Source organism: Helianthus annuus, chromosome 16 (assembly GCF_002127325.2).
Source record: "Helianthus annuus cultivar XRQ/B chromosome 16, HanXRQr2.0-SUNRISE, whole genome shotgun sequence".
NCBI lineage: Eukaryota > Viridiplantae > Streptophyta > Magnoliopsida > Asterales > Asteraceae > Helianthus > Helianthus annuus.
In genome coordinates, this window is record NC_035448.2 from 13,094,538 (window position 1) to 13,111,584 (window position 17,047).

The 17,047-nt window shown below is 40.0% G+C and overlaps 2 protein-coding genes across 2 annotated transcripts; both read right to left on the minus strand.

Annotated features, from left to right (window-relative positions):
* Nucleotides 1–15,410: 15,410 nt before the first annotated feature.
* On the minus strand, nucleotides 15,411–16,073 carry LOC118488170. The gene has a single exon (XM_035985382.1). The coding sequence runs from the start codon at nucleotides 16,071–16,073 to the stop codon at nucleotides 15,411–15,413; it is 663 nt and encodes a 220-aa protein (XP_035841275.1).
* A 542-nt stretch (nucleotides 16,074–16,615) lies between these two features.
* LOC118488171 lies at nucleotides 16,616–17,047 on the minus strand. Its single transcript, XM_035985383.1, has one exon. The coding sequence runs from the start codon at nucleotides 17,045–17,047 to the stop codon at nucleotides 16,616–16,618; it is 432 nt and encodes a 143-aa protein (XP_035841276.1).

Sequence of the window (17,047 nt, forward strand, 5' to 3'; positions counted from 1 at the left end):
AAGGATGAAGTTATGTCAATTGTGGCCCTTGTGGTTTCTGAATGTTACATGATGAGTCCAGAAGATTTGAGAAAGTACGATCAACATTCCACTTCGTAGATAAGTCGTTATCAACAACACAGTGATTTTTGTTTTTACGTTCAAAAGGTTGATTAGACAATGACATAATGTAATTAGTGAAATTAGAGGTAGTTGTTATGGACTAATACCATTGTAAGGTATGGGACTTATTCCACATTGGTTGTATGGGCAACTGATGTGGGGTTTATATACCAAATGGGCTCTCTTACCCACCAAATTAGTCTTTTGGGTTAAGTTCTCTCTTTTGGTATGTAACATTGGTATCAGAGCCATAACTCGGAGTGGTGGCCTGGAGAGAGCCAGCCGTGACTAACGTGACCGTGATGTGGGGTTTGTATACCAAATAGGCTCTCTCACCTATCAGACTAGTCTTTTAGGTTAAGTTCTCTTATTTGGTATGTAGCAGTAGTATTTTTTAAACATGCGCTATAGCATTAGTATATGAGTTATAATAATTTCATCACTTTTGTAAACCCTAATTAAGATGAGTCAATATAAATGCACAATCACATTTTTTTTTTTGAAATTAAACTTCATTAAAACAACCTCCGACCCAAATGGGCAAAAGGCCAAACAAACAACAACACCTCCGACCCAAACAGGCAAAAGGCAAAGAAATTACAACATGTACAAAGGATATTTACACCATTCCGACCAACTAATATAATTACATGAATATCTATTTTTGACCCACGCGTAACTGTTGGATCTGAGTTTCTTTTTTATTGTATTTTGTGTTTGAAGTTAAGATGAATATGGATGAGTTGTGCAGCGGAATTAAAATGAAAACAAACTTTGCATACAATCAAATGAGAGTAATACTTTAATCAAACATCTTTTACACAATGAACCGAATGATTGAATTTAATTTCAACAACGATTACAAAGATAGATGTATGAATGCAAACTCCCCCTCAGCCCGAGCTCAGTAGTTTGTTCGTGCAAAGAAGACGAATGATGTAAAGAGCTAATAGAACAGTACAAAGTACTGAACTATTTATAGGCACTTGCAAACTACTGAGCATCTTTGCTGACGTCACCATGAAAGTGACATCTAACCTCCTAACAAACTCTAACATCTGATCTATACAGACACTGCTTGTGTTAACTACTGCTAATACATTCTATTACAAAACAGACTTTAGAACAGCTGCTGCAACCTTCTACTGTTGTGAACCCAGCAGCACTTGTCCGGATCAGCAGTGCTTGACTCAAGGCAGTAGATTGAATCAGCAGGACTTTAGTCTTCCATCAGATCTTTAGTTGAGCAGCAGTTATGAGTCAGCAGTTTGGTAAGATCAGCAGATAGGAGGTCATCAGTAGTTGTAATCACTTTCAAGGGGAGAGATTTGTATATCAGCATCTGCTTATTCAGAATCCACTGTTCTGATCCAGTTTTGACTTTAATTATATGTTCCTCTGATAAGGTTCAATCCCAACAATCTCCCCCTGGAACAGATAATGCCAAAACCCTTCATTATTTGTGGATATTTTATTGCCTCATTAACAGCTCCCTTATCTGACCTTTAAATTGTAATTCAAAGTCAAGGGCATCTGTATCTTCATCATCCCTGCTAAGTGGAAGATCAAGGAGATCCTGCAAATCTTCAAGACTCAGGCCAAGAGCTTGTTCCCTTGATATTTTCTCCATTTCTCCACCAGACCTGAGCAAAGTCAATACGCATGTCTGTTTGTCAGTTGCCCACTTTTGTATTTTTGAGCCTGGTGGGTTTCTTGGGAGATGTTTATTTGCAGAAGTATTTGGTGAGGCTGGCCTGTTCATCACTGGCTGAGCAGTGGTAGCAGAGTTTTCCTGTTCAAGTTCTTCTTTTAACGTTCTTAACAAGCCTTCTTTTAAAACAGCATTTCCAGCAAGAATTTCTTGAACAGTTTCAGCTCCTAACTGGCTTTGTGTCCTTCTTTTGTAGATGGCATTACCAGCTGGAGCAGTGGCTCTCCTGATTTGCAGCTTTGATGGTCCTTTTGAAACCGCTGCTTCAGGGTAGTCAGGTTTTTGAGGAATTTTTGGATCTTTCTTTCTTAATTCCTCCAACCTTTTGTAGGTTGACCTGACCAAATCTTCTTTCCATCTAGCAACTTGTCTTTTAGTGCCAAATTCAGCAACAACCAGTTCTTCTTTCATTCTCTTTAGTTCCAACTGCTTTTCAGGTACATTCCTTTTGAACTTTGCCCAATCAGGAGGAGTGTGAGTGACTTTCCTTTGTATCATATCTTGAATTCTGGATGCTTCAGCTTCAAGCTCTGGAACAGTCCACTCTTTGTACATGTGTCTCTCTCCCTTGTATTTCTTGTAAAACATAATGCTTTCAATGTAGTTTTTCTTCAAAGTTTCAGATGTTCTTTCTGAAATTTGTTGACTGACATTCTTTGCAAAACGTTCTAGGGAACTGACTTGTGTGAGCATATATTGGTAGTATCTTGATACTTCTTTGTCAGATTTCCCTTGTGTGTTTCTTTTCGAGATATCCTCTGCTTGCTTGGCCTTTGTCTTCAAATATTCTTCAATGTTTTTGGGCTAGGGATATCCTTTGATTGAAGGCAAACTCCTTTTGGCAGGATCATCCTCAGTATAAAAGGATTTTATTTCTTCTCTAACTGCTTCCAGTTCAAGAGGAAATTAAACACCTGCAGGAGGTAAAAGCTTGTGCATTGGAATAGAAGAGAGTGGAACTGGTTTTGGTATATTGACAAGAGCTAAAGGTTTTGAAGATGTTGGGGATGGTGAAGTGACATCATCTTTAGGAATTAGCCTTCTCCTCTTTATTTGAGGAGGGACTGATGATGTTTTGGATGGAAAGGTGGTTGTAGTGGCAGTGGTTTGTGATAGACTAACAGTTGTTGAAACAACTGGTGTTCCAACTACTGTTGTCTTTACAGCAGAAGTTATAACAACCGCTGTCTTCTGTCTTTTGACAGGAGGTGATTGTGATTTTGGTGGTGATGGAGGTAAAGCATTGGATGTAGTGTGTGTTGAAGTGGTGTGTGTTGAAGTGGGAACAGATGTTGAAACTACTGAAGTACCAACAGCAGCTGATACACCAGGAGTTACAACAGCTGTTTTAGGTGGTGGTTTTTTAGCAGACTTTGAACGTCTGACCGGAATGGATTTGGGTAGCCTTACTTTTCTAGTAGGCTTCTTCTTTTCATCAATGAGATTTTCATCATCTCTTGACCCTGAAGTACCCTGATCCGGATAATCCACCCTGGCTTTCTTTTTGGCCTCTCTATCCCTTTTTACACATGCAAGTGCTTCTGCAAGTGCATTTGTGGTCATATCAATTTTCTTACTCCCATCTAGCAAAGGAATCTGTTTGGTCATATTGGAATTTTCTGGTGCGAGGTAGAGACCATCTGTTATTCCTTTCCTTCTCCATTCCTGAATTTTCTCCCCTTTTTTGGCATTATCTTCGGGGAGTTGATCAATGAAGAACACTGGTGGAGGAGCAGTGCCAGTGGAGTGCAAGATCTGAGTTTTGAGAGCCTTTAGATCAGCCTGAGTGTCTTTGTACCTAGACTCCATAGCATTTCTCAATTGTTGAACATGTTTTTCATGTTGCTGATCTGCTATTTGTGCTTGATGATGGAGAAAAGGTTGAAATAGATTCCAGAGCTCATTTGTAGCAGGTGCCTGTTGGAGAGCAGGTGCTTGAGGTGGAACAGCAGTGGATTGTACCTTTTGTACTTGTAACAACTGTTGTAGCATATCTTTGAGTTCTGCAACAGAGTTATCAAGTTTTTCAACACGAGCCGTCAATTTCTGGTACTGTGAACCATCACCCAATTTAATGGGATCATCTGATTTCCCACTAATAGTGGTTTTATCAGTGGTAGAAGTAGGGAGTTTACTCCAAACCTTAACCACTGATGCCCCTTTTCCTTGGTACTGGGGTCTTCTTCCTTCAACACTTGACAACCTTTTGATGTTGCCAGTAGGATAAATAAATCCACTGGTGATTGGCAGAGGTGCTATAAAAGGAATTGCCTCCAAGGAAGTCTTATTGATGTAACCACTGTCCAACTGTAAACCTGTAGGTTCAACAGTTGTAGTGGCTGCTTCACTTGGATTACCACAAAGAGTTACTTGTAACTCAATGGGTGTAACCTCCTCAGGTTGTGTTGGTGGGTTAGCAAAGAATGATACAGCAGGCTCAGTCATTTGTGGAGGTATATTCTCATTGACAGGTGATATTCGCTAATTTACACATATTTTAGTCCCCCGTTTTACCCCCATTTTATGCGTTTTCGGCCGTAAAACCGTCATTCGGATACTTAGTTATCTACAATTTTGTTTACAGGCCTAAAACAGCATACCAGACAAGATGATAGCGAAAACGAGGACTTTCCGGACAAAACGACAAGGCTGCGAAGATTCTGTGAAGAAAACTGACCTGGGCGTTTGGCACGGTCATGCGGCCATATGCACGACCGTGCATATCCGACAAACCAAGAAGACCCGGCAGTGAACCAGGCGTGCAACTCACCGTGCAAGGCACTGGAGGCAAGCCCGAAATGGCACGGTCATTCCAAGTGAAGAACGGCCGTGCGGATCCGAGATCAAACATAACCTCGGAACTGAACGACCAAGGAACCAAGCGTGCAACTCAGACCTCGGTGAGGAACGCCCGTGCCAAACGGGGAACGTCCGTGCGTGACCGAAGACCAGTCAACGATCTGTGACGTCATGCAGTATGGTGGCCCACCACCAATAATGCTTAAAGTGCACGGTCGTGCGATCGGAAGAACGGCCGTGCAACTTCGAAAAAAGCATTTAAACAGAACAGAACCATTTTAGTAGTAACTCTGGACATTTTGGGAGCTCTGCAGGCGATTTTGAGGCTCCGAAGGCTGCTGCTTTCACTCGGATTCACGCCACATTGCCCGGTTTTGCTCATTTACTATCCAGATTCTCATTCTTATGCTTGTTTATGGTTTGGTTTCTCAAATCTTTCCATTATTTTGTTATGTTTCAAGCATTTAGACTGATTACTATGTATTAATGTAAGCCTTTGGGCAAAAACACAACAATCCCTTGCTTGATTATAACCATTAGTATGTTGATCTATGTTTGTAATGACATTTTGAAGTGTTTTCTATGATTATCTTTGATGATTAGTTTGCAACCTTGTTATTGATATTGATTTCTTGATTATAAGTAATTGTGTTGGATGATTGGTGCTTGGTTAGGTAAGATAGTTGAAAAATGAAGCTTATTTAATCATGTATTAGTAAACTTTTAATTTGGTTAACTAGCTTAACTTGGTTAAAATGTGGGCACCATGATACTCTAACGGGTTAGTGGTTTAATAAAATGTAATTATTGTTAATCAAGAAAGCTTGCCTTCACGGAAGGACTCTAACGGGTTAGATGGTGTTGTTATGAATTCTTGCCATGATTTGTTAGCTTAGTTAGTAGTTTCGGCCAAAATTGCTATCTTGGTGAATTTATGCGCAAGATTTGTAAAATGAACTCGGTTGTGATTTAATCTAGTTTATGCTTGTCTCGGTGGTTGCATTGTGTTTATCGGTGTTGCTTTCCTTGATTAAGTGAGGTTAGAAAACTCCTAACGGATGACTAACTTATTTTTAGGAGATTTTTGTAGACATTTATCAATTGCACGTTAAAGAACAATTTTAGGTGGTTAAAGTGTGTTTATCGTTTTAACTTTCCGAATGATTGTCATGTTAGGATTCCCGAAAGGGATACTAATTGTCTTAAAATGGAAAATTGACCGAATGCTTCTAGTGCCAAAACTGACTTAGTTGACATGCTGTGGTTGTGTATTAAGCAAGGCTATTTATATATATTTTACTATGTTTTATAAGTTTTTATTTATGCTTACTTTAGTTTAATTAAAACCAAGACAATTTATGTTCTTACCGGTAATTTAGTGACAAAGGTCTAGTATTATTTCTCCGCCCATTTCCGTGGATCGATACTTGGTTCTTACCGATACTTTACTACATATATGACGGGGTACACTTGCCCTTTCGTGTGTGTTTTGATGTAAAAGTAATAATCACTTTTATAAATTTAAAACCAATTCGTGTGTAATTTCATTGTAAAAATATGTGTAGTCACGCACGTACCAACAGGTGATTGAGAAGGACTGAGTAATGCCTGGTTCAAATCAATTGCATCCAACAGTAATTGTGTTTTTGGTGGAATTGAGGATGTGATGGTAGGTGTGGAAATCAGATTTGCTCCGGGCATTGAGCTGTGGATGATGGAGACGAGTGTATCCAGAGCATCATGATGTGGTGGCCCTTTGTGTACAACCTGTTCTTTTTGTGAAGAAGCAGGAGGAGTTATGGTTATGGGTTGAGATATTTGTACCAACTGCTGTGAGGAAGAAGCAGCAGTGGTTTCTTGTGACATTTGTGTTGTCACAGGCATTAACTCTGGTATCTCATCCTCCAGAGTTGCCGTTTTGATTGGTTTGGGGGGTTTTTGATTTTTCTTTTTGTAAAGCTTTTTGGGTGTTGTAGGTGTGGGTTTCAAAACAGTTGGTCTGCTGCTTTGATAACTTAGAGCAGTAGGCTCAGCAGCAGATACCTGAGGAGCAGTGGTAACTGCTAAATTCTGCTCAGGTACCCCTGCTTGTGTTTTGCAAGGTGCTAACATTCGTGAAAAAGTTTCAGATGTTAGGCAGTTTATTGCAGTTATTTCACCTTGGTTTATTAAAGCTAAATCATCCTTACTGAATTTCTTTTCAAAATAGTAGCTTAAAAACCTTGGGAATAGTAAGAATGATTTGCTTTCAACATTATTAACCAAATCTTTAAAGATTTCCCGAGAATAATTATAATTTTCTTCTTGAAGAATTGCATATCCCAGATTTTGAATCTTTATAGGGATCTCATTAAAAGAAGTGGTTTTGTTTGAAACACATAGGAGGAGGGTATGAAATAGAAATCTTGGTGCAGGAGGAAAATAACCTTTTTCTAAGGTTAGTTTCTTCATCATTGTGGCTTCATACCCTCTTTCAATGAAGTCAATGTGCAACTCGTTTTTAGTGAAGGAAGTTTTACCTGCCTGGTCATCGAGTTGAAAGACTTCGGAGATGGATTGTGATGTAATGTGGACAGCTTTACCTTTTATGGAAGATTGGATTGCAGTTGCAATGTCTCCTTGTTTTTCAAGGGTTGCATTCTTCCAAAATTCCCTTTGGGTCGCCAAGTAGATGGGTGCGTCGGCGGTGAGCAAAGTTTTGTACTTTGATTTTGCCATGATGGTGATAATGGAATCGAAAACATCTGTGGTTCCTGGTTTTGTGAGAAGACCCAGGAGATTGTGAGATTTTTTGAATGGAATTTCAGTGGTAGTTGCCTTTTGAGAGGCTGTTTTCGATGATTTTGATGTGGGTTTTGCAGAGAGCTTCGATTTTGTCATTTTTGAAACGAAACGATCGAAGAAATTTGTGAGAAATGAGAAGAAAAACTGCTTTGAGAAGAGAATTTTGAAGAATTCAATTCGACAGTAAAACCCTGTTTTGATGGTGAGTGGGGATGTTATAAGAAAGAGAATGAATGCTGACGTGGCAGCCGTTACAAAAGGTCTGACTGCTATGTACTGCCCACGTGACAACCACTGGTGAAAATGAAGGACGGTACTTTTGGTGAAAGCAACTGATGAAAGCAGTGGAAAGGGGTAGTGGATGATTTTCACTATCAGTGGATAGCATATCAGTGGATAAGACACTGCTTTTGAACAACATTGGTTATCAAGGAATGAGAGAACAGAGGTTGCCTTTCAGCAGTGGGCAGACTTTTTGAAGCAGAGCAGACTTTTGAACAATCAGTGGTTATGGCAGACTTTTAAGGATTTTAATGAAATTTTCATTTTTAAGCTATTTTTAAGGATGGCTTTTTGATTTTCTGAAAACATTTTGTTGCTTTTATTCATAGAAAAACAAGATGTTGCTTGTTATTCCATGTTTAGCATCCCAATCCTAGAGACCAAGCTTTCAAAAGTGGCTGTATCAAGTGCTTTTGTGAGCACATCTGCCAGCTGGTCTTTAGTTGGGACATGATGCAGAGAAATCAAACCTTTTTCATAGCAATCCCTCATAAAGTGATGTCTGATGTCGATGTGCTTTGTGGTAGAATGGGAAACTGGATTTTTGATGATATTTTCTGCTGCCTGGCTGTCCAACATGAGTGGTGTCTTTAAGGCAGTGATACCAAAATCCAGTAACTGATTTTGAAGCCACAGGAGTTGGGTTGTACAGCTTGCAGCAGCAATGTATTCAGTCTCAGCAGTGGATGTTGAAACTGCTGCTTGCTTTTTGCTTTGCCAAGATACTAAGCAATCACCTAGAAACTGACACCCTCCTGAAGTGGACTTCCTTGTGGTGTGACATCCAGCAAAGTCACTGTCTGAAAAACCTGAAAGCTTGATATTCCCATTAGCTGGATACCAGATACCAAGTGTGGGAGCACCTTTTATGTATCTGAGAATCCTTTTTACAGCAATGAGATTTGATTTTCTGGGAGCTGATTGACTTCTTGCACAGACACATGTTGCAAACATGATGTCTGGTCTAGATGCAGTTAGGTACAATAAGGACCCAATCATGCTTCTATAGAGTGTTTGGTCAATCAGCTCATCCTTTTCATCAGACATGACCAGCTTAGTTGTGGCCATGGGTGTGCTGCATGGTTTACAATCATTCATATCAAATTTGGTTAAAAGTTCTTTAGCATATTTGCTTTGATGAATGAAAGTTCCATTTTGCAATTGCTGTACTTGGAGACCAAGAAAGCATTGCAGCTCACCCATTGCACTCATTTCAAACTCAGCTGTCATGAGTTCTCTAAACTCTTCACACATTTTGGTACATGTGCTTCCAAAAATAATGTCATCCACATAAATTTGGACAATCATTAAATCTTTCCCTCTCCATTTAAGAAACAGAGTTTTATCAATGGTACCTCTTTTGAAACCATTTGAGAGTAGAAAGTTGGAAAGAGTTTCATACCAGGCTCTAGGTGCTTGTTTCAGGCCATACAAGGCTTTGTTTAGCCTGTAGACATGATCAGGATAAAATGGATCCTCAAAGCCTGGAGGTTGACATACATATACCTCTTCTTGCAATGTACCATAGAGGAAAGCACTTTTGATATCCATCTGAAACACCTTCATGTTGTGGTTGACAGCAAAGGCCAAGAACAGTCTGATAGCTTCCAATCTTGCAACAGGGGCGAATGTTTCATCATAATCAATCCCCTCTTCCTGTCTGTAACCTTGAACCACAAGCCTGGCTTTGTTCTTGACAACAATGCCCCTTTCATCTGTTTTGTTCTTGAAGACCCACTTTGTGCCAATGGGACTAACCTCTTTTGGCAGTGGTACAAGCTCCCATACTTGTTGTCTCTTAAACTGTTGGAGCTCCTCTTGCATGGCTTCTACCCAGCAGTTGTCTTTTAGTGCCTCTTGGTACTTGACTGGCTGATGAAGTGATAGAAAACCAGCAAAAAGACAAATGTTTTGGGTTTGGCTTCTTGTGAGCACCCCTTCATTGATGTTGCCAATGATTTGATCAGGTGGATGAGATCTCAAGAAGATTAAATCTCCTTGGTATGGTATGATGGCATTTGTTGGTGAAGGCTGCAAATGTGTATCATCTGAGCTAACCACTGCTGATGACTTTGATGACCCAGCAGTGGCTTCAAAAGGTGGTGGAATGGGTGGTAATGAAGTAGACCACTGCTGACTTTTATCCACTATTTGAGGACTTTTGTCAGCAGTAGTTGAGGATGTGGAAGCAGTGGGAAATGGGCTACTTTGGTCAACAACTGTTGAGGTAGCAGTGGTTGAGCTTTGGCAGCTGTTTTGAACAACTGGTGCTTTTCCCTTTGTGGCAGACCTTTGAGGGATGACGACTTCATACCCATAGTCTGGTGTTGTATCCTCTGATGGACCTGCACTGTTAGACTTGACAGCAGTATTTTCAAATGTAAATTTTTTAAGATCAAACAGTTCAGCAGGATTTGCTGGGATTTTCATTGATGAAAGTTCATTGAACTTTACATCCAAAGTCTCCTCCACTACCTTGGTCCGTGCATTGAACACTTTGTAGGCCTTGGCAGTGGTTGAGTATCCTAGAAAATAACCACAATCAATTTTGGCTGCAAATTTTGAAATGGAATCTTTTAAGTTCAAAATAAAGCATGGGCAGCCAAACACCTTGAAGTATGAGATCAGTGGTTTGATTTTATACAGAATTTCATAGGCAGTCTTTTTGTGCCTGGGGTTTATTAAAACTCTGTTCTGGACATAGCAAGCAGTGTTTACTGCCTCTGCCCAGAAAGTTAATGGCAAACCTGAATCTGCAAGCATGGTTCTGGCAGCCTCAATCAAAGTTCTGTTCTTTCTTTCAACAACCCCATTTTGCTCTGGTGTTCTAGGGATGCTGTACTGCCTTACAACCCCTTTCTTCACACAGAAAGCATCCAACTCCCTATTTTTAAATTTTGTGCCATTGTCACTCCTAAAGCTTTTCACTGGAAGGTCAAATTGCTTTTCAACCTGTGTCACAAAGTCTTGCAAAATGCCTGCAGTTTCATCTTTAGAGTGCAAAAAGAAGGTCCATGTAAACCTAGAAAAGTCATCAACTATAACTAAACAATATCTTTTCTTTTTGAGGCTCATGACTTGAACTGGGCCAAACAAATCCATGTGTAGCATTTGCAAACACTGGATTGTTTTGGACTCTTCAATGGACTTGTAGGAACTTTTATGCTGTTTTCCTTTTAAACAGGAAATGCAATGTTCAGGACATGAAAACAATTTTTGTGGTAGGCCTCTCACTAAACCATTTTTTGAAATTTCTGTTATTGTCTTAAGATTTGTGTGCCCCAGTCTTTTGTGCCAAAGTTCTGTCTCTTTGTTAGAGGCAGCTGAGAACAGACAGGCATCAGCTCTGGGACACTCTTTTGACATGTCAACAACATAAACATTGCCACTTCTTTGAGCAACAAGTTTAGTTTGACCATTTTTGATTATTGCTTCAATCTTTTTGACCATTTCTGGTCCAACAATCCTACAACAATCTTTTGTGAAGAATGACCCAAACCCTTTGTCACTCATTTGAGATACACTCAGAAGGTTGAATTTTAGATTGTCTATTAGATTGACATTTTCAAATTTTACATTGCCAGATTGCACTGTTCCAGACCCCAGAACCTTTCCTTTACTATTATTTCCAAAGGATATATCACCCCCACCATGGATTTTAAAGTCTTTGAGGAGGGCTTTACATCCTGTCATGTGCCTGGAGCCTCCACTATCTACATACCAAAGACTATCAAAGCATGCAGAAGCTCCCCGCACATGAAGTAAAAGGATTAGTTCATTAAGGACTCCAAAGCCAACATGGCTTTGGATGGAGTCTCAACAGTGTCTGGTATGGATGCAGTGTGATGGACAGTGGTTAAGTCAGGGGTTTGGACAGTTTTAGTACTGTTCCTTGCTAACCACTGTTGAGGGTCTTGCCCAATCACCTACTGGTAACCGAAAGGATGCCCATTCACTCTGGGTTTAGAGGGCTTTTTGTAGACCTCATAAACCTGTGGAATCCTTTGGTAAGACTGTTTTTCCTTGCCTTTTCTGAACTGATTGGCAGGAGGTGCATCAGTAACCTGAACATCTCTTTTAACAGATGTTTGGTTCAGCTGTTTTGTGACAGCTGTTTGAACTGGCACAAACAGTGGTTGTTTCTTTGTGAATTTGACAGATGGTGATGCTGATGGACTCAAGGATGTTTTAGCAAGGTACTCATTCTTTTTGATGTCAAAGTTTTTGAGATACACACATGCTTGAGTTTTGTGGTTTGTTTTACCACAAACAATGCAGCTTTCAGCTGAAACTATGACACTTGTTTTGTTTATATCATAAGCTTTTAAGTAGAAACAATCTTTTGTTAGATGGTTCCTTTTCTCACAAAATTCACAAAACAAGTTATCATTTTTTCTTTCTTCTTCCTCTTTTCAGACTCCTTTGCAGCAGAGGTTTTAACCACTGCTGGGATGTCCTTAAGAGGAATGACTTTAGCTTTTGGAGCTTTAACACCATCAGTTGATGTAAAGTCCATTGGCTTGAAATTTTCAAGAATATCACACTCATCAGACCATTTTGGTTTAAATTGATGATTTTCAATCTCCTCAAAAGCAGAGGGGCCCATTGGTCTGTCAAGTGTGATTTTGTTACCAAGTTTGTCAATGATTTTCACTTCTTGGCCATTCTTGTTTGTGGGGATGTACTCAGCAGTTACATCAGTGGTTGAAACAGATTTTTCAAAAGCAGTGTTTTCATCATCATGTTTTCTATAACCAACCCCAAATTTCACATTGCTTTTTATCTGTTTCTCAAGCATAACCTCATACCCTTTGCATGATTCCACCCATTTCTCACATGTGATCTGGGTGGATTCTAACTCCTTTTTTCAAACTTGGTATTTTTCTACCATAGTTTGGAGTTGGGTTCTGGTTATGCTTTGCTCTTCTTTCATGCTGGTAATCTCTTTCTCTTTTTCAGCCAATTTGTTTTTAAGTTGTTTTAAAGATCTTTCAAATTTGACTTCATCAGTTAAGATTTTGTTCCTAAGGTTTTCATTCACCTCTTTGATGTTAGCAAAAGCAATAATGCAATTGTCAGAACACAGTTTTTCTAGAACTTGAGGTGATACCTTGGCAGCAGCCATCATTGCACACTCACACTGAGTATTCTCTTCATCACCAGCTCTCTCTTCTTTTTCACCTGCCTTTTCTTCTTTCTTATCTTCTTCAGACCATAGATATGTCAGTGGTTCAATCAGGGTACCTGAACTTTCTTCCAACAGTACTTCATTAGCCACAGCAGTAACCACTGCTTCAATCACCTCATCCACTGTTTCAGAGACCAGCTGTTTCTCTTCAGATTCAACACCCTCCTGTATTGACTCTAATGCCATCAAACAAAATTCATCATGAGAAGAAACATTAGAAGCATAGAGTGCAAAGTTTTCATCACTGAGGTCTTCAGGCATACTGCTCCAGTCAACAAACTCTTGAGTAAAGAAACTTTGTTTATCTGGTTGTGTTGCTACTGGAGCAGTGGTTTGTGGTGCAGGTTGCACTTGTGCCTGGGGAGCAGGGGTTTGAACATATTGAATCTGTGGAGCAGCTGTTTGGACATAATGCACTGGCACAGGAGCAACAGCATAGTGAGCAGTGTTCACATGTGCCGCTGGGGCATATTGGGCATAGTGCACAGTGTTTTGATTTTGAGGTCTAGGATTTGAACTAGGGTGAGTGATTATGGGACCAGTTGTTTGACTCCTACACTCTCTAGCAAAATGTCCTAACCTGTTACACTTATAGCACTTGATTTTCGATTTATCCAACCCAACCCTTAGATTCCCATGCAACCCTGGGAATTTTCCCCCTGTTCTTTTATAAAACTTGCTAGTTCTAACACTTAGCAAGGCCATTTGATGCAAGATGTCCATTTCCTCTAGATCAGTGGGGTCAAAATGCTGTAAATCATTTAGTTCAAAGCTTAAATTGTCTGACATCTGGTTTTCATTTGCAGTGAATGCATAACCTGTAGAGTGAGGATCAGGGTTGTTAAAATTTGCACCAGCAGTTATGTCAATGAAGTGATCATAACCCTGATCCTTACCACTACCACCAGATTCTTCTTGACCCAGAAGAGCAGTGTTACCGAATGAATAATCATCAACGGTTTTCCCTGACTCTTGTAACTTCCTTTTCTGGTCCAACTCCCTTTCGTAGGTCAGGAGTCGACCATGGAGTTGGGTCAAGGTCAGATCCTTGAACTCGGGTGAATTTCGGGTGACAAACGCTATTGTGTCCCATTTATCTGGCAGTGACCTGAGGAACCTGCTGTTTTGAGTTGAGTTTGTAAAAGTGGTTTTAACAAGCCTCAGTTCACTGATGAGACAACTGAACCGCTCAAATTGTTGCATCAGTGATTCACCTTTAACATGACAAAATGTTTCATACTGTTGGTTCAGGATTTCCCTATTGTTTTCTATGACCTCTTCGGTACCTCCAAACTGTTCCTTAAGCGCGTCCCACAACTCTTTGGCATTGTCACAATGTAACAATCCAGCATATATTTCGTTGGGCAGCGCTGATGCTATGATACTTAATGCTTTAGCATCTAGTTCAAACTTTTGATAATCCGTTTCAGTATAATTTTCAACAGGTTTTGGAACTTGTTTTTTAGCATCTTCAGCGCTTGGCACTGTAGGAACATGAGGACCAAAGATGACAGACTTCCAACAACCTGTGCTTTGTTGAGCGAGGATGTGACCCATCCTCCTCTGCCAGATGTGGTACTCATTTCTTTTTAGCATAGGTGGTTTAAAGAGAGAACCAATGTTGTTTTTATCGTCCTGAGATTGTGACGTCATTCTTGTTGTTTTACAGGTACTGAGAAATCAACTTTAGTGGTGATTAATCCTTACTCTGTTTTTCAACGACGAACAAACGATCAGTATCAACTGTTTTGAGCTGAACTATTTACGTCAAAATGATTGTTAAATCAAATTTGACTGTCCAAGCTCTGATACCAATTGTTGGATCTGAGTTTCTTTTTGATTGTATTTTGTGTTTGAAGTTAAGATGAATATGGATGAGTTGTGCAGCGGAATTAAAATGAAAACAAACTTTGCATACAATCAAATGAGAGTAATACTTTAATCAAACATCTTTTACACAATGAACCGAATGATTGAATTTAATTTCAACAACGATTACAAAGATAGATGTATGAATGCAAACTCCCCCTCAGCCCGAGCTCAGTAGTTTGTTCGTGCAAAGAAGACGAATGATGTAAAGAGCTAATAGAACAGTACAAAGTACTGAACTATTTATAGGCACTTGCAAACTACTGAGCATCTTTGCTGACGTCACCATGAAAGTGACATCTAACCTCCTAACAAACTCTAACCTCTGATCTATACAGACACTGCTTGTGTTAACTACTGCTAATACATTCTATTACAAAACAGACTTTAGAACAGCTGCTGCAACCTTCTACTGCTGTGAACCCAGCAGCACTTGTCCGGATCAGCAGTGCTTGACTCAAGGCAGTAGATTGAATCAGCAGGACTTTAGTCTTCCATCAGATCTTTAGTTGAGCAGCAGTTATGAGTCAGCAGTTTGGTAAGATCAGCAGATAGGAGGTCATCAGTAGTTGTAATCACTTTCAAGGGGAGAGATTTGTATATCAGCATCTGCTTATTCAGAATCCACTGTTCTGATCCAGTTTTGGCTTTAATTATCTGTTCCTCTGATAGGGTTCAATCCCAACAGTAACCTCTTGATTTTAGCTCTCCTATGATCTCTTGCGGGCTGCATGTTTTCTGTTTAAAAACCACTTCGTTCCTTTCTTTCCATATGCACCAACACGCTATCATAGCCAACCCATATATGATCTTCTCTTCCTTCTTACTCCGATTACTGAACTTGTGGATTTCTAAAATGTCTTTAAACTCAAAAAAGTAAAGTGGCGTAAAGTTACACCAAATACTGAAAGCCGCCCACACCCTCAGAGCTACCGAGCAAGCGGTGAACAAATGCTCCACCGATTCCTCGGCATCATCGCAAAAAGGGCACATCACCGAAGTTATGTCAACGTTCCTTCTTCTTAAGTTTACTCTAGTAGGGAGCCTATCCAGATTGCCTCGCCAGATCATAATATTGCATTTAACGGGCACCCACTTGCACCAAGCAAAATTTGGAGGGTGACAATTGCCTCTATCCGTGATCATGGCCAATTTAACCTCCTTCACTGAGAAACCGTTCTGACTATCGCCATTCCAAAACCAAGCATCCTTACCATTGGAAAGACTCACCCTACTAAGCACCTCGCAACATTCCTTCCATTCCTTAAGTTCCTCTTCTGTCTCCGGCTGACTAGACCAATGCCAATTGAAATTACCATTTCCACTTCCTGTTTCCATTCTTTCTGCGACCCTGCACGATTTAAACACCTCCAAACCAAATAAATGGGGCCACCTTTCCAAGAAGGGAAGGTCGCCCACCCACGTGTCTAACCAAAAACGAGTATCAACCCCATTCCCCACTTTACCCCTGATAAGATGATTTAAACCCTTCCCATTTATTTTTATTTTGGATATCAATTTCACAATGTTTTTCCAACAACCCGAAATATTAACGTTAAGCGGAAGGAAGCTCCTTTGATTATACTTACTATGACACGCTTCCACCAATTTACACCAAAGATTATGGTTTTCAACCCTATATCTCCATCCCCATTTAACTAGGAGGGCCTCATTGACCTCTTTAAGCCTATTGATACCCAACCCACCTTTTGTCTTCGGCCAAGTAACCCAATCCCACGACACCCAGTTCATTTTTGAATTGTTACCATTGCCGGCCCATAAGAATTTTCTCATCTTGGCTTCGAGGGACTTTAAAACCCCAGCCGGGGCCTTATATAAAGAAAAATAATAAATGGGTAGGCTCTCCAGCACTGAATTAATTAACGTAAGCCTCCCCCTATCGATAAAGTTTTAGCCTTCCACATAGACAATCTTTTATCAAAAATCTCAAAAATTGGAGCCCAATTATTGATTTTATTCATATTCGATCCCACTGTAATTCCCAAGTAATTAAGCGGAACAGAATCCGCTTTACACCCAATCACTTTAGCCATATCAGACACAACCCCATTATCAACACCCATCCCGTATATGTTTGATTTTTGAAGATTAATTTTCAACCCCGAACATATGTAAAAAATTCTCAAACATCTCACCACATTCTTAACATCAACCCTATCCCACTCCCCCAACACAAGAGCATCATCAGCATAAAAAAGGTGAGAAATTACCGGGCCATTATTGGGGGTTTGTAAACCTTTAAAAAGACCTTCCGACCTAGCTTTGCACAACATGCTAGATAGAGCTTCCAT

Bases quoted from the DNA above. Each gene is read 5' to 3' on its own strand.
- LOC118488171 (XM_035985383.1), bottom strand. From the start codon at position 17,047: ATGGAAGCTCTATCTAGCATGTTGTGCAAAGCTAGGTCGGAAGGTCTT.
- LOC118488170 (XM_035985382.1), bottom strand. From the start codon at position 16,073: ATGGAAACAGGAAGTGGAAATGGTAATTTCAATTGGCATTGGTCTAGT.